This window comes from Rana temporaria, chromosome 6 (assembly GCF_905171775.1).
Source record: "Rana temporaria chromosome 6, aRanTem1.1, whole genome shotgun sequence".
Taxonomy (NCBI): domain Eukaryota; kingdom Metazoa; phylum Chordata; class Amphibia; order Anura; family Ranidae; genus Rana; species Rana temporaria.
Window position 1 is genome coordinate 78,016,632 of NC_053494.1, and position 18,702 is coordinate 78,035,333.

The window sequence follows — 18,702 nt, forward strand, 5'->3', positions numbered from 1 at the left end:
TATATGAAGTAGGAATAATAATGAATAAGGGGTAAATAAATCAAATCAAGACCACCACACCTTTCAAAGATATCTGTGATGTGTCAGTACATACGTAGAAAGCAATCTAGTGCTAAATATGTGAGACAAGTGTGTGTTACATCTAAAACTCAAAGCATTGCAGTGTCTGTTTCAAAACAACACAATGACAGTGTAAAATCAAAAAAATTGGTTCTGAACACAGTCCTTCAAGGTGAATGTTGTGCTAACACTCAGGTGTGTCTATTTAAAGAGACATACACCCAATCCTGCAAACAATTAGTCCTTGTGAGAAATAAGAAATAGATGCACATATGCGTTTTTCAAGTATTAGGGTGGAGCAGATATCCTCAACCAGGCCATCTTCAATGTTGGACATATAAATAAATGGGTGGGTACTATTACCAGAGCAGGTGGACCCTCTAACTCACCGTACGGTGGGAGGGTCGTCAGGGCTTATATAGACCGACAGTCTGGATCCAGGAGTCCTCACTCTGATGGTCCGAACCGAAAATGGTCCCAAATATACTTGATTGTCCAGAGGTTATGTTGTAACAGGAAACACCCTGTCAATGGTTGCTCCAAGCACCCCAAATCATATGCGAAAAAAGAAAAATAATAGAGGTGCTCCTCATAGTGTAAAACTATTATTTAATAGTAAAAAATTCCAATTATCACACACGTGACAGGAATGCAATAAAACCATAAAAAAAGTTCAAAGTCACACGTGAAATGAAAATCAGCAAACTGGAACAATCAATCAAAAAATAACAGCAAACTGAAAAAATATATAGCAGCAAACTCCCACCTTGGATAGGTGTAAGGAGTGTTCCAAAAGTGTAGGATGCAGCGGAGATGCGATGGAACAATCACCCTACCGGTTTCGTCGCTAAAAGGACTTCAACTGGGTCCTTTTAATATTAATTACATATTAATATTAAAATAAATCAACCATAAATAATCAATTATAAAAATAAAATTAAATATATACAATACATGAAATAAGTTTAAATTTAAAAATAATATGGACTTGGACCCTATAAAGCCCTCTAGTGGAAAAAGAAGGGAAGGGTAACAACAATACTGAATCATATTTTCCGAGTCCCAAATTTCCATCCAGAGTAACTAATTCTAAAACCTTTATATTTTAAATTTAATTTGAGATATTACATTGGTGATAGAGATAGGAGTGGCCTCAAGAATTGTCCAAAAAAGCGTTAACCTCTATGTCTACATTCAAACCCTGAGATTTAAGGCATTTGACTTGATAGATCCAGCTCATTTCAAGTTTAGAAATGGCTCTTCTTTTAGACCCCCCTCTCCAATGAGGCTTCAAAATATCTATAGAAAGAGGTGCTGCTAGGATCTCTTGCGTGCACTTCTCTATAGTGATGAGATACTGAATGTTTTTTGAAGCCCCTTCTTATATTTTCTATGTGCTCGTTAAACCTTATTTGAAAGGATCGTATCGTACGCCCAATATATTGCAACCCACATGGGCAAGTCAGAAAAAACACCCAGTGGGTAGTCGAGCAAGTGATGAAGGATCTAATATTAAATGTTTGAGAAGTGATGTTAGATGTAAAACTCAAAGTTTTGCGCTCAGTAATTGCATTAATCATACATACAGCACAACTCTTACATTTGTGGTACCCCACTATATTCTGAAAGAACATTGGTTTAATGGATGGAGGGTCACATACTCCAGGGGCCAGAGATTCCCTCAATGAGGGAACTCCTCTGAAGACAACCTGAGGCTGTTCTGGAAGTACGGGGCCTAATATTGTATCTTTCTTAATAAGATGCCAATGTTTTCGAATCCGCTTTTTGATCACAAAGTGCTGGTTGGAATAGCCTGTAACAAAAGGCCACACACATTTACTTTGATCCTGCACTGTGTTCTGTTTGTCTATCAATAGCAAACTCCTATCAAATTTTTCTATTTCACATGATTGTCTATGTCTTTGTCTTCTTGGTAGCAGCGGGACACTACTTGTGCTTGCCACCTCGCCAGCCTAAACTGCACTGATGGGATTCACTATGTCACCACGTGATACTGCAGTGCTGGATGTATGACCAGGGAGTACTAGGCTGCTGGTGCTTGCCAGTTCACCAGGATTAGCGGCACTAATACTTCTCTGCTCCATACGAGAGCCCTGTGGTTTTTGCACCTCAAGAACAGCAGAAGAAGAACTGGGTCGGGTACATGTACATGTCATGGAGCTGCTGTCGTCTACAGGATTGTATTCTGAGCTTGAATCTGACAGATGAGTGACTTCCTCTTCACTATCTGTCATGTTCAGAAACGTGTAGGGCTTGTCACTAATGTACCTTCGATTTGACATTTTGGTCTCTAAATTTACTGGTACAATAGTAAGATTCACAGAAAAAAAAGCTCCTAGACTGTCAGTAACTGTATCAAACGCTACCAAAAAAACTGTTAGTGATCGCAGGGATCAGACCCGACTCTGCGAACGCTGCAGTTATGCGTTTAGTGTTTTGTAAGTGACAGTGATCAATTGATACTGCACTTGGGTGGGCTGGGTGGGGGGGCAAAACTCAGGTGCTAGCAGGTATCTGAGCTGATCCCGCTAACACTGCATTTTTGGGAACCCTAAACTGCTGGGGATGCTAGTATAGATCTGATCTGATCAGATATTGATCCGTTCAGACACTATACCACTAAGGGAGGTGTATGCTGCATGCATGGGTGTTGGCACTACTGGCACTAATCTGACGCTGCCTGGGGTGAAAGGGTTAACCAGGGGACAATCAGGGGGTTAAATCCTTTATTAGGTAGTATATGCGGGTACCGGACACTATAAAAACCTGACGGTGAACCTAAATAACTAACTGGCTAACTAGCATCACCCGTGACACTAATACAGCGATCAGAAAAAAAAAACTTGGTGACAGGGGTGAAAGGGTTAACTGGGGGGCAATCAAAGGGTTAAACCTTTATTATGGGGGTTAGGGGGTACCCTAGACCTAAAGGGGCCCACCACTAACTGCCCTAACACTTATAACGGTCACAAATGACACAAAATGCAGTGATCAGTAAAAATATGAAAACTACAATTGGTGACACTGTGACAGGGGGTGCAGGGGTTAACTGGGTTGGTGATCGGGAGGTGATTTGTGTGCCTACGTGTACTGGTGTCAGTGTAGTGTTGTGCAACTCACTTTTAGACATCCTCTCTCCTCGGCTTCCAACGAAAAAGGAAACACGAGGCGAAATGACATCACTTCCTCTGCTTCTGTTTACAGTTTCAGAAGCAGAGGAAGCTTCTCATTCGTCAGTAGAAATTGTGAGGGAGAGGCCATGAATCAGTGGCCTCCCCCTTGGGATGGACCGTCCCCCGCCCGCTAGGAGGGAGGGACGTACCTGTATGCCCATATGCATGCCCGAGCCATTCTGCCGACGTATATCGTCGTGCGGCAGTCGGCAAGTGGTTAATTGAGCACACCTAAAGATTTTACTCCCAGTCCATTTTGAACTCTAATTTGTTGATATTGGGGAAGATTTTTATTCTTAAACCCCACGGTGACACTTTATCCTCTATATATTTCACAAAATACCACTTATTCCAGTATACCCTGGATTTCTTTTCTAACATTCGTTGAAGCCTGAGAAAAAATCTGTCCATGGACAGACCTCCACCGGCCGCATTTTGAGATCTTTGAATCTTATCCATAAGTCCATCAAATGCATTACCACAATAGTTAGTCATGTTGCTTTGAGAATTGAAAAAAAAAGAAACAGAAAGAAGGGAAAGAAACAAATTTATCAAAATCCAATAAAGATCAAAATTACATATATATGTCATTATATATATGTTTTACTGAACACCTTAAAAGTCCAGAGGTTTGTCTACCTCCCCTCCCTTTTTTCCTCTTAATGTCCATCCAGGTTTTGACCTTCTTTAGCCGGTCACTGTAGATGGGATGTGACAAATCCCACAACTTCCGGGTGGGCCTCCACTGCAGATATGAGCTCTACTTGTGAGACATCAGCAGCCATCTTCCCTGTTCTCTTCCTCTCCACACACAACCACACGGCCGAGCAAAGGACTGATGAGTAATGTACGGACAGGAATTTCCTGTTTTTCCTCACGTTACAGTGACCAATCACATATTTACAGCTTAAAAATGCCTGGCATGGCTAAACCTGATCTACAACGTTAAAGCGTTAGGCGTTTTGACAACTTTTTGTTGGCGTTTTGACAATGTTTTTTTTTGCAGTTTAAAAATGCCTATGCCACTATCCGCTCCTAAAAGCCTGTGTGTGCATGAGGCCATAGAATAACTTAGAGAGGCTTTTTAAGTGGTAAAAAGAAACGCCTGACGCTCCTAAAAGCGTCTGTAAAAATGCCCAGTGTGCATGAGGCCCGATTTTCGGGTTCTAAAAAATTGCATTTTTTTATATGTCATTAAAAACGATTGTGTGTTGGCTCCAGAGCATGTTTCACAATCTAAAAAATGGGCATTAAAAATTTCGAACATGCTCTATTTTTTCACAACGTTTTTACAACGTTTTTAACGTTATTGTTTTTAAGGTTGTAAAAAATGGTTGTGTGTGGGCTTTAACGACGTGAAAAAACTGCGCATGCTCAGATGCAAGTTATGAGATGGGAGGGATCGTTCTGGTTAATCTAGCGCTCGTAATGGAGTAAGCACATTCATCACGCAGTAACAGACTGAAAAGCGTGAATCGTTTTTTACTAACACAATATCGGCAAAAGCAGCCCCAAGGGTGGCGCCATCCGAATGGAACTTCCCCTTTATAGTGCTGTCGTACGTGTTGTACATCACCGCGCTTTGCTAGAGCATTTTTTTTTTCACGATCGTGTGTAGGCAAGGCCGTTTTAATGATGGGGTTGAAAAAAACTTTGTGTGTACGCGGCATTACAGTTTGAGAGTATGGGAGGCCAAAAAATAATGTGTATATCACCTTACAAGTTATACTGTAATTTTTATGGGGTCAAAAATTATAATTGTTCATTTAATTTATTACAGGTACTTTTATATCACCAACAGTTGACACAGTGCTTCATTGTTCATGTATATTGTACATTCACATAAGTCTCTGCCCTCAAAGGAAAATTCAAGCACAAATAAAGTGTATACAAAAAGGTTTTTAATATTGCCTGCAGCAATAATATATATTCCTACTGATAGGTACCCTTTTAAAAACAATAGTTAAAAAGCCACAGCTGCACATGGAATATACCATAAATAAAAATGCCAAACATCATAAAAAAAGGATTCCTTGAAGATAAATACTTCTACTGTGTATAGACATGAATTACTAGATAAAGGAAGGCCTGTGGACATGGTATATCTGGATTTTGCAAAGGCATTTTATACAGTTTCCCACAAAGGTTTACCGTATTTATTGGGGTATAGCGCTATATAGCGTATAGCGCGCACCCCTAAAGTTGCAGCAGATTCCTGTGGAAAAAAGTTTTTTTGTACTTACAGTTTTGGTGTCTTGTGTGGCGTCCATCGGCGGCCTCATCGGGTCCGGCGTCCGTCTGCGGCTTCGGGTGTCCTCTTCGTCGGGTCCGGCGTCCTTCTGCGGCGTCCTCGCGTCCTCCCCGCTCGTTTCCCGCGCCGAGTTTGAATACTGCGCTGACATATACAGAGCGCAGTACACTCGTGTATTGTCGGGCAGGCTCGGCAACTCTCGCGCTGACGTCCTGTACGTCCAGGACGTGAGACTGCCCGACTATACCCGAGTGTACTGCGCTCGGTATATGTCGGCGCAGTATTCAAACTCGGCGCGGGTATCGGCGTATACCGCACATCCACGATTTTGTCCTGATTTTCAGGGCAAAAAAGTGCGCGGTATACGCCGATAAATACGGTACTTTAAAAACTGAGGACTATAGGCATGGACCATAGGGTATGCACCTGGATAGAGATCTGGCTACAGGGGCAGGTTCAAAGTGTGGTGATAAATAGTGAGTACTCAGAATGGTCCGTAAGTGTCTTGGGACCAATGCTGTTAAATTTATTCATAAATTATATAGAGGATGGGATAAATAGCTTAATCTCAATTTCTTTATCGTACATCACGGGACACAGAGCAGCATAGCCATTACTATGTGGGTTATAGAGTCTACCTTTAGGTGATGGACACTGGCGTTCTCAGACAGGAAGTCCCCTCCCTATATAACCCCCTCCCATACAGGGAGTACCTCAGTTTTTTCGCCAGTGTCTTAGGTGTTGGTCACGAAATAGCTGTGCCTCTACATCCTTGGGACCGGGGCAGGCTAACTGGATCTGTCCAGGGTGCCTCAGAGCCAAGGTGGACAGTACCCGGGCCATTGGGGTTTTGCCTATAATGCCTCTCCTTGGAGGGCTGCATCCTGGGTTCCAGAGCTTTGGGCCTTCTAAGGTCCAAAAGTCCCTGCTGCCATGATGCTGTATAGGTCCAGGGCAGTGGTGTTCCTCCCAGGACCCCGGTACCTGAAGGTCTAGTACGATACCCACGGAGATGGGGGAAGACTGGGCCTCTTGCTATGCAATACCCTGCAGCGTAGAGCAGGAAAGAAGGGGGGCCTGCGGGACTTGGTTCGACGGCAGGATCTTCCAGCGGGAGAGTGTTTGGGTTAGCCTATGGTATGCTCTGCATCGGCGACTAAATTCCACTATGTCTAGATAGAGACAGGATGGTGTATTGTGTACCCATATATATATATATATATGTATATCTCCCTGGCTAGATTAGCATGTGGCTGCTGCTGCATGGTATGGATGGGTAAGGCTTTCTCCTGTTCCTATGGAATAGAAGGACAGCCACCCCATCTGGTGAGACAATGGTCCATAGCATGGCTATGTTTGTCCTACCTACACAGGACTCCGGTTCTGGTCTGCTCCACGTGTTTCCGCATCCAGGGTTCCTCCTATTTCGGCACAGCGGTTTCCCTCCACGGGTACACGATTTTTATGTGCGTGGCGGCGGCGTGCGGAGGGGGCGGGCTACGTCAGGGAGCGTGTCTCCTCACTGACATCATACGTGGAAAAACTCATTTAAGCCTGAAGCTCAAAGCAGACGGCTGGACGGACATAGAGCAGCTGCTGCAGGAGCATTGAGTCCTGAATAGTATTGCACGGACCGTAGAGGCACCTGGTGGCGGTATAGAGACCTGCGGGTCTGGACCTGGCTCCACACTGACCAAGTTGTTTGTTGTTAAGCCAGGGGTCTCTTGCAGCAGCCTGAGCGTTATAATCCTCCGTGCGCAGCTAACCTAGCACTTAGGAAGGTGTTAATCCTTACCTGGCTAAAAAGTTTAGGGGCAATAGGGTTTTTTCCTAACATTACCCTAGCTTGTTGTCTTCCTGCTGCAAACAGTTAGTTGTTGGCAGCGGAGTACCTCATAATTGTACCATGGCTCCCAAGGGTGCAGGAACAGCAAAAAATGCAAAAAAAAATTAAAAAACAAAAGGGTTCTCCCTCAGGCTCTGAGGATCTTGGTCTCTGCTAGTTCCATCCTCTCCTGTAAATCCAGAGGGCGCCGCCTTGGATGAGCCATCAGGGTTACTAGGTGCTGTGGCTGGCCCTAATCAACCCAACCCCGTCTATGTTACGGAGGACATGCTAGCTGCCACCCTAGGTGGGCTAGAGCAGAGATTGACGATGTTGATTGCAAACTCAATCCCTGGGATAAAACGGGCTAGATCCCCGTCTCCTAAGTTTGTTTCCTCGGATGCAGAGGTCCTCTCCCCTGAGGAGTTGGAATCTCAAGAGGATCAAGCAGATCAGAACCTAGAGGGTTCCAATGTGGAGGAGTCCACTATAGAGGAACCATTTTCTGCCTCTCAAGCGGAGAGTCTGTGGATCCAGTCCTTGACGGACATGGTCCGCTCGGCATTTAAACTGCCTTTACCAGGACCGCAGGTCCCTGCAGTATCTTCTTTGGGCTCCTTGAAGGTGCCACTCAGTAACGCTGTCTTTCCAGTCCACACCCTGTTAGAGGACCTGATTTTTCAGGATTGGGTGCAGCCAGATAGGATTTTTATCCCTCCGAAAAGGTTTTCTGTCCTCCTATCCTATGGAAGAAAATTTTTCAAAAAAGTGGGCGCTCCCTACTGTGGACGCAGCCATTTCCTGTGTCAACAAATCTTTAACCTGTCCGGTTGAGAACATACAAATGTTCAAAGATCCGGTTGACAAACGGTTAGAAACCCTGCTGAAGGCTTCCTTTTCCACCGCTGGCGCAGTGGTACAACCGGCAGTGGCCGCGATTGGCATTTGTCAGGCACTGAAGGACCAGACTGAACAGATGTTAAGAGATGTTCCGGCTCACCAAGCTTGTGAACTGGCTGACCTCCCTAGAGCCTTATGTTTTGCAGTGGATGCTATAAAAGATTCCATCCAGCAGGCTTCCCGATTGTCACTATTTTTGGTGCATATGCAAAGGCTCTTATGGCTAAAGAACTGGTCGGCCGAGACTCCCTGAAAAAAGCTCTTGGCAGGTTTCCTCTTTCATGTAGGTAGACTATTCGGGGAGGATCTGGATAAATACATACAGACGATATCTAGTGGCAAGAGCACTCTCTTGCCTGTTAAAAAGAGATCATGGGGTCCCACGTTTAAACGGCAGACGTCTCTAGCCCCAGGGCCCTCAGCGTCCAGGCAGTATCGACGGCCTTCCGCACGGTCAGGTTTTGGCAGTAAACCGCAGGGGCAAGCCTCAGGTGGCAAGAGACCCTGGTCTCGTAAGCTGGCTAAACCAGTCCCCAAATCAGGTTTATGAAGGGGCGCCCCCACTCACTCGGGTGGGGGAAAGGCTCCAATTCTTTTCTGAAGTATGGGAAGCCAGAGTCCCCGACAAGTGGGTCCTCTCTTCAGTGTCCGCAGGATACAAACTGGAGTTTTGGGAATTCCCACCACCTAATTTTCAGGAGTCAAATTTACCAAGCGATTCGGTAAAGAGGTCATCACTTCTAACAGCCTTGAATCGCCTATTACACCAGGGAGTGATTGTAGAGGTACCAGCCCAGGAATGCGGCCAAGGTTACTACTCCAATCCCTTTATAGTGCCAAAACCCAATGGCGACGTCAGGCCAATATTGGACCTGAAGGGTTTAAACTTTTACCTGAAGGTTCGCTCTTTTCGGATGGAGTCATTGCGTTCAGTGGCCGCCGCCTTACAGCAGGACGATTTTTTGGCATCGATCGATATAAAAGACGCAAACCTCCATGTACCGATTTTCCGTGCACATCAAAAGTTCCTTCGCTTCGCTGTGACTCAACGCCACTACCAATTTGTAGCTCCCGTTCGGGCTAGCAACGCCCCCCCGGGTGTTTACAAAAGTCCTGGCCCCCATTCTGGCCATTCTAAGAACACAAGGAATTACGATCCTAGCTTACTTAGATGACCTCCTAATCATAGATCGCTCAGTGGGCAGCCTGGGTCAGGCGGTAGGCCAGACGGTTCAGTACCTAGAGGCTTTCGGCTGGGTCTTAAACCGAGAAAAGTCAGCCTTACAACCCATAAAGCAGCTGGAATACCTCGGCATGCTACTGGACACGGAACGTCAGGGGATATTTTTACCCCAGACAAAGGTCGATTCTATCAGAGATCTGAGCCAGTTGGTTCTGAACAAAAAAGAACCGACCAGTCGCCTATGTATGCGGTTGCTGGGCAAACTAGTGGCCACTTTCGAGGCAGAGCCATACGCTCAGTTCCATACCCAAGCCCTGCATACCCTGCGCTTGGAACAAGAGGGCTCAAACCTTGGATCGCTCCTTGCTGCTCTCGCCAAGGATGCGGCAAAGTCTGTGTTGGTGGTTAGTTCCTCAGAATCTGCTGAAAGGCAAGACCTTCAGCCCCGTTACCTGAAAAGTAGTAACCACGGATGCCAGCCTGAGGGGTTGGGGAGCGATTCTAGACGGACAGACTCAGCAGGGATCTTGGTCGGAGTCGGAGGGTGCCCTACCCATCAATGTCTTGGAGATCAGAGCTGCACGGTTAGCCCTAGAGGCTTGGTCTCCCAGTTTACAGGGGTCACCAGTGAGAGTGCAGTCCGACAATGCCACAGCCGTGGTGTATATAAACCACCAGGGGGCACGAAGAGTCGAGCCGCTCAGAGAGAGGTAAACTGGATTCTTTCATGGGCAGAGGCTCATGTGCCCTGCATCTCGGCAATATTTATTCCCGGAGTGGACAACTTGCAGGCGGACTTTCTAAGTCGCCAACGGTTATTCCCAGGGGAGTGGTCCCTCCACCCCCAGGTCTTCCAGGAGATCTGCCAGAAGTTGGGGGTGCCGGACGTAGACATCATGGCATCGAGGTTCAACCGGAAACTAGACAGGTTCATTTCTCGGACAAGGCATCCGTTGGCCTGCGGAACCGATGCGTTGGTTTGCCCCTGGCATCAGTTCAATCTCCTGTATGCTTTTCCCCAGTTGCAGATGATACCCCGCCTTCTGCGCAGAATCAGAGTGGAACGCAAGCCTGTTATTCTGGTATCCCCGGCTTGGCCCCGAAGGTCATGGTATTCTCTGATTGTGAGAATTTCGGCAGGAAAACCCTGGACGCTCCCACTTCAGGCCAGATCTTCTCTCGCAAGGACCAATCCACCACCCTGCCTTACGGCATATAAATTTGACGGCCTGTCGGCTGAATCCCTGATTCTCAGGGGTAGAGGCCTATCCAGCCAGGTAATTTATATGCTGATTAAAGCTAGGAAACCAGTCTCCAGAGTAATTTGCTACAGGGTGTGGAGGGCATATATTGTCTGGTGCGAGTCCCAGAAATGGCATCCCCGCAAATATACCATTGACAGGGTATTACAGTTTCTGCAACTAGGAGTGGACAAAAACCTAGCAGTAAGCACTATCAAGGGCCAGATTTTGGCCTTTTCGGTCTGGTTTCAAAGGCCTTTGGCCACCCACTCTCTGGTTAAAACCTTCTTGCAGGGGGTCTTACGTATTAATCCTCCAATCAGGACACCGCTTAGTCCATGGGACCTAAACCTTGTCTTGTCAACTCTACAAAAGCAGCCTTTTGAGCCTCTGGCCGAGGTTCCGTTGTTGTTGCTAACTAGGAAGTTGGTATTTTTAGTGGCTTTGGCTTCTGCTAGAAGGGTGTCAGAACTGGCAGCCTTGTCATGTAGAGAACCATACCTCATACTGCATAAGGACAGAATAGTCCTCTGTCCTCACCCGGCCTTCCTACCCAAGGTCATATCAAGCTTTCACTTGAACCAGGATTTAATCCTACCGTCCTTCTTTCCTAAACCTACTTCAAGAAAGGAGGGATTGCTACATACCTTGGAAGTTGTTAGGGCAATGAAGTTCAGTAGGGATCCGGAAGACGGATGTGTTATTCGTCTTACCAAGTGGTCCTAAGAAGGGTCAGGCAGCCGCAAAATCCACCATCGCTAGAGGGATTAAACAATTGATTGTTCAGGCCTACGGTTTAAGGTGATTACCCCCTCCTTTGTCAGTAAAGGCCCATTCTGCTAGGGCCATGGGCACCTCTTGGGCAGCGCACCACCAGATCTCCATGGCTCAGGTATGCAGGGTGGCTACCTGGTCGTCAGTCCATACTTTCACAAAGTTTTATCAGTTGGACGTTAGAAGGAGTGTCGATGCGGCCTTTGGGCAGGCAGTACTGCAGGCTGCAGTATAGAATCCTCAAGTCTGGGGCACCCCTTATCCAATATTTATCTTGATTGTTTTTTTACCAGAGATGTCTCCCTCCCCTCATTAGCATTGCTTTGGGACATCCCACATAGTAATGGCTATGCTGCTCTGTGTCCCGTGATGTACGATAAAGAAAAAGGGATTTTTATATACAGCTTACCTGTAAAATCTTTTTCTTGGAGTACATCACGGGACACAGAGCACCCACCCCTCTTATGGGGAACATTTTGGGATGCATATTGCTTGCTACAAAACTGAGGTACTCCCTGTATGGGAGGGGGTTATATAGGGTGGGGACTTCCTGTCTGAGAACGCCAGTGTCCATCACCTGAAGGTAGACTCTATAACCCACATAGTAATGGCTATGCTGCTCTGTGTCCCGTGATGTACTCCAAGAAAAGGATTTTACAGGTAAGCTGTATATAAAAATCCATTTATTTGCTGATGATACAAAGCTAAGCAGAGCAATAACTTTACTGTGGAAACCTTACAAGAAGACCTAAATATAATAATGAAATGGGCAACTACATGACAAATGTGGTTTAATGTTGAAAAATGTAAAGTAATGCACTTGGATGCTAAAAATACGAATGCACGTTTTTCGCTAGGGCAAGAACCTCTGTGAGAATCCAGGACAGAAAAAGATCTGGGGGTCCTAGTAAATGAGAAGCTCAGCAACAGAATGCAATGCCAAGCTGCTGCAAGCAAAGCCCACAGAATATTAGCATGCATCAAAAATGGGATTTACTCCAGAGATAAAACGATAATTCTCCCACTCTGCAAGACTCTGGTCTGGCTGCATCTTGAGTATGCCATCAGTTCTGGGCACCAGTCCTCAAGAAGGTATACTGGAACTAGAAAGAGTGCAAAGAAGGGGCAACAACGCTAAAAAAAGGGGACTGGAGGAAATCCGTTATAGGGAAAGACCATGAGCATTAAACAAATTCTCAGTGGATAGACACTTGACAGGAGATATGATGGCGATATTCAAATACTTTACTGGTGACCCTAGCATTGGGAAAAAACTTTTCAGTGGGAGAGAGTTTAAAAAGACTTGGTTGAAATTGGAAAATAAGCAGTTTAACCGAAAAGAGGTTTCTCTTCCACAAGCAGAGTGGTATCAGCAAGGAGCATTGATAGTTAAAAAAATGGGCATCTTAACAATCACAATATACAGTACATGGATATGTGATTTACTATTGACATAAACACATACACACACCACAGGTTGGACTGATGTCTATATTCAACCTTATCAACTATGTATCTACATACTGTAACGTTCAAAAAAATTTAAGTCAAATTCCTTATCCAATATATACACAAATGTTTTTCTGTAAAGAGAAATGTATGTAGCTGCACAAAGACACTTTTTAGCTAACTTGAAGAAATCTGAGTAAACAAAGTTCGAAATTTGAAAAATATCTTTGATGAGACAAATGCACATAGATCGATCTTGCAAGTTATTCACATTGTTTATGTGGCAATATACAGTATCTCTCAAAAGTGAGTAGACCCCTCACATTTTTGAAAATATTTTATTCTATCTTTTCATGTGACAACACTGAAGAAATTACACTTTGTTACAATGTAAAGTAGTGAGTGTACAGCTTGTATAAGAGTGTACATTTGCTGTCCCCTCAAAATAATTCAACACACAGCCATTACTGTCTAAACCGCTGGCAACAAAAGTGAGTACACCCCTAAGTGAAAATGTCCAAACTGGGCCCAAAGTTTCAATATTTTTTGTGGCCACCATTATTTTCCAGCACTGCCTTAACCTTCTTGGGTATGGAGTTCAACAGAGCTTCACAGGTTGCCATTGGAGTCCTCTTCCACTCTGCCATGATGACATCACGGAGCCGGTGGATGTTAGAGACCTTGCGCTCCTCCACCTTCCATTTGAGGATGCTCAATAGGGTGTAGGTCTGGAGACATGCTTGGCCAGTCCATCACCTTTACCCTTGGCTTCTTAAGCAAGGCAGTGGTCGTCTTGGAGGTGTGTTTGGGGTCATTATCATGTTGGAATACTGCCCCGTGGCCCAGTCTTCGAAGGGAGGGGATCATGCTCTGCTTCAGTATGTCACAGTACATGTTGGTGTTCATGGTTCCCTCAATGAACTGTAGCTCCCCAGTGCCGGCAGCACTCATGCAGCCCCAGACCATGACACTCCCACCACCACGCTTGACTGTAGGCAAGACACACTTGTCTTTGTACTCCTCACCTGGTTGCCACCACACACGCTTGTCACCATCTGAATCAAATAAGTTTATCTTGGTCTCATCAGATCACAGGACATGGTTCCAGTAATCCAAGTTCTTAGTCTGCTTGTCTTCATCAAACTGTTTGTGGGTTTTCTTGTGCATCATCTTTAGAAGAGTCTTCCTTCTGGGACGACAGCTATGCAGACTAATTTGATGCAGTATGTGGCTTATGGTCTGAGCACTGACAGACTGACCCCTCACCCCTTCAACCTCTGCAGCAATGCTGGCAGCATCCATACATCTATTTCACAAAGACAACCTCTGCATATGACGCTGAGCACGTGCACTCAACTTTTTTTGATCGACCATTTCAAAGTCTGTTCTGAGTGGAACCTGTCCTGTTAAACCACTGTATGGTCTTGGTCCCCTTGCTGAAGCTTAGTTTAAGGGTTTTATCAATCTTCGTATAGCCTATGCCATCTTTATGCAGAGCAACAATTGTTTTTCTTCAGATTCTCAGAGAGTTATTTGCTATTAGGTGGAATATTGGACTTCCAGTGACCAGTATTAGGCTGGGTTCACACTACTACACTACTTTCATCCTACTTTGCTCTGCTACATTGGTCCTACATTTATCCTACATTGGTCCTACATCCATCCTACTTTCATGAACAGGATACTACTTTGGTCCGACTTCAATGATATTCAATGGCCCTGAAGTAGGATCAATGTAGGACCAAAAGTAGTACAGGGAGCATTTTCAAAGTCGGACCGACTTGTGTAGGACGCTACAAGACGCTCTCATAGGGAAACATTGAACACAGAGCAAAGTAGGATGAAAGTAGTGTAGTAGTGTGAACCCAGCCTTAGAGTGTGAGTGATAACACCAAATTTAACACACCTGCTCCCCATTCACACCTGAGACCTTGCAGCACTAACGAGTTGCATGACAGCGGGGAGGGAAAATTGCTAATTGGGCCCAATTTGGAAATTTTCACTTAGGGGTGTACTCACTTTTGTTGCCAGCGGTTTAGACATTAATGGCTGTGTGTTGCGTTATTTTGAGGGGACAGCAAATTTACACTGTTATACAAGCTGTACACTCACTACTTTACATTGTAGGAAAGTGTAATTTCTTCAGTGTTGTCACATGAAAAGATAGAATAAAATATTTACAAAATGTTAGGGGTGTACTCACTTTTGTGAGATACGGGGCTAGATTCAGATAAATTAGCGGATCTTTAGATCCGCGTAATCTATCTGATTTACGATCCGCCGGCACAAATTTGAGAGACTAGTGCAGTATTCAGAAAGCACTTGCCTCGAAACTTGCGCCGGCAGATCGTAAATCCCCCGGCAGAATTCAAATTCCGCGGCTAGGGGGAGTGTAGTATTTAAATCAGGCGCGTCCTCGCGCGATTTGAATGCACATGCGCCGTCCGCGAATTTTCCCGGCGTGAATTGCTCCCAATGACGTCGCTAGGACGTCATTGGTTTCGGGGTGAACGTAAATTACGTCCATCCGTATTCGCGACTGACTTACGCAAACAATGTAAAAATTCAAAACTCGGCGCGGGAACGACGGCCATTCTTAACATTGTATATGCCGCATATAGCAGGGGTAACTATCCGCCGGAAAAAGCTGAACGCAAACGACGTTAAAAAAAGCGATGCATTTGCATATTTATCGTGTATACAAATGGAAGCGCCACCTAGCGGCCGGCGGGAGATTGCAGCCTAAGATCCGATGGTGTAAGTCACTTACACCTGTCGGATCTAAGGGAGATCTATGCGTAACTGATTCTTATGAATCAGTCGCATAGATCCGACCGTCGTATCTCTATCTGAATCTCCCCCACTGTATCTACTGTGTGAGTGCACAGTGAATATAACCTAATTTTTTTTTTAGGTGGAGGGAAGTAAACATATACAATTAAAAGAATATGGTTGCATAAGTGTGCACACCCTTAAACTAATACTTGACGTGGCAGTGTTTGCCCACTCTTCTTTGCAAAAACACTCCAAATCAGTCAGTTTGCGAGGGCATCTCCTATGCACAGTCCTCTTTAGATCACCCCACAGATTTTAAATCTGATTCAGGTCTGTGTTCTGGCTGGGCCATTGCAAAACTTGAATCTTCTTCTGGTGAAGCCATTCCTTTGTTGATTTGGATGTATGCTTTGGGTCGTTGTCATGCTGAAGGATGAAGTTCCTCTTCTTGTTCAGCTTTCTAGGAGAAGCCTGAAGGTTTTGTGCCAATATTGACTGGTATTTGGAACTGTTCATAATTCCCTTTACCTTTACTAAGGCCCCTGTTCCAGCTGAAGAAAAAACATTCTTCACTGTTGGTATGGTGTACTTTTGGTGATGTGCAGTGTTTTTGCGCCAAACCTATCTTTTGGAATTATGGCCAACAAGTTCAACCTTGGTTTCATCAGACCAGAACACATTTCCCACATGCTTTTGGAAGACTTGAAAAGGCTTCCCACTCTACCCATAGCCCACACATATGAAAAGTACAGGAGATTATTGTCACATGTACCCTAGAGCCAGTACTTGCCAGATATTCCCACAGCTCATTTAATATTGCTATAGACCTCTTGGCAGCCTCCCTGACCAGTTTTCTTCTCCTTTTCATCAATTTTGGAGGGAATTCCAGTTCTTGGTAATGTCACTGTTGTGCCATATTTTCTCCACTTAATGATGACTGTCTTCACTCTGTCCCATGGTATATCTAATGCCTTGGAAATTCTTATGTACACTTATCCTGACTGATGCCTTTTAACAATGAGATCCTGTATGATGCGACAAAATGTCAGGAAAGACCTACTAGAACAGCTGAACTTTATTTGGGGTTATTCAGAGGCACTAAATGATGGCAGGCGTGTACTTATTCCTATTTTTTTTTTATTCCTATTTAACATGATTTTGAATTCTGAACACAGTTACATCCCCAGTTATAAGAGGGTATACACACTTTTGCAACCATATTTTTTTAGTTTGTTTGCTTTTACTCCTCCCCTAAAAGATTTTAGTTTGTTAAATTGTGCAGTTTATCGGTCACATTAAAGGTGTTGTCTATTTTTTTTACATCACAGAATATTCTGACATTTTAACAGGGGTGTGTAGAGTTTTCATATCTACTGTGTGTGTTTGTGTGTGTGTATATATATATATATGTGTGTGTGTGTGTGTATACATATATATATATATATACATTTCTAACAAAGTGGCCAAAGGTCTACAAACTGTCAGTTTTTTATACTTTCTGTGCCCCGTTAAGGAGACTCAGACTCGACCTCTCTATTTGTCCTGTTTATCATTATCATTAAAAGTAAAAATAAAGTAAATCCCAAACATGCCTTTCCCACACCACATTTTGGTGTGAATCAGCCCTAAGAGTGTTTGGCTATGGACATGAGGTGGTTGTTCTATACAGTAGACATTTTAAGATGTTCCGCTCAAGTATATGAGCACCCTTCTGTCCTAAGTCTTTCCATAAACCCACAGAAGCCACATTTTCTTCAATTTAGAGCAGTCAGGCTCATGGGAGATTTGTATTGATTTGTTGCTTTTGGATTATGAAATGTATATTTTATATTTTATTAATTGTAGCCTTTAGAAATGAATACATCCATATAAAAATATGAATTTATTTATTTGTTCATTATTTACAGCAGCTGTATGAAATAGCAGTGGCCTGACCTATTTAAAATGAAGACCTTTTATTTAATTTTTCCCAGATAACAGTGATTTGATTGCATGCACAGTGGTTATGAAGAATGGAGACCAGATGCAAAGATTTTTGGCAGTTGATATCTATCAGATGAGCCTTGTGGAACCAGACAGTAAACGACTTGGATGGGGTGTTGTGAAGTTTGCTGGTTTGTTACAGGTTGGTGGTTCATTTTGTTTTTGAATCTATATATTCCAAAAATGATTACTTAAAGTGGAAGTAAAGTGCTACATTCTCCCCTCTAGTGATGCAGTCTGCAAGTATAGTGCATCTTCTTGAACTCCAGTACCCTGCTAAGTTTGAACCTGCATATGCTCTCCCCATGCTCTATTAAATGGCTGAAAAATTGTAAATCAGAATGCATTTCTTTTCTTCCAATTCTTCAACACCCCTGCCCCCCTCCTTCCCCACTGACATCATGACACTGAAAAATTCATACTCTTGGAGGAGGACCTTCTGTTTATCACATGTCACATACATGCACAGAAACAGAACTACATTTCCCATAATGCAGTGGAAAATGCAGGAATTGATGGTATGAGTGTGCAGGCAAACCTTGCAGTTGAGATGAGGGTGAAGTTGGGGCTGAGATTAGGGTGGAGCTGGGGCTGAGCTAAGGTCAGAGCTGGGGCTGATGATGTATGAGCAGTGGGCAGTTCAAACTGAGAGTCTGAGACGCCCACATCAACCCACTGCAGCAAGCTGTGACCACTTGCTGTAACAGAACTACAGCGGGAAAGTTACCAGGCCAGTGGCCAAGAGGATATAGGGTACAGAGGCTACTGGTCTAATAAAACAGATGGGCAGATGAGTTAGACTTGCAATGCCAGAGAATAAAATGGATATCTAACGTTCAACTCTACAAATTAATGAATAAATACTATACTATTTTTTGTATATATTATGAATATTATAGAATATTGAATAATATACCTATTAATGCACACAACACCACATTTGTTAAAGATAAGAAAGAACCGTTACAGATATTTAACCCAAATTTCTGTATGTGGTTCAGATTTAGATTCGACTGGCTGGCCTGGGATGATGTAACTCATTTGCATGCACAGGAAGTTAAGTCATC

The 18,702-nt window shown here is 44.2% G+C and overlaps 1 protein-coding gene across 13 annotated transcripts in view; it reads left to right on the plus strand.

The window, feature by feature from the left end:
- The window catches only part of CLEC16A (C-type lectin domain containing 16A), a 1,403,906-nt gene that overhangs the window by 1,016,658 nt on the left and 368,546 nt on the right, over nucleotides 1-18,702 (plus strand). For all 13 annotated transcript variants that reach the window (XM_040358542.1, XM_040358539.1, XM_040358533.1 and 10 more), the window contains one exon: nucleotides 17,626-17,777. In XM_040358542.1, coding sequence (XP_040214476.1) covers nucleotides 17,626-17,777 — 152 coding nt within the window. The remainder of the gene's footprint in view (nucleotides 1-17,625; nucleotides 17,778-18,702) is intronic.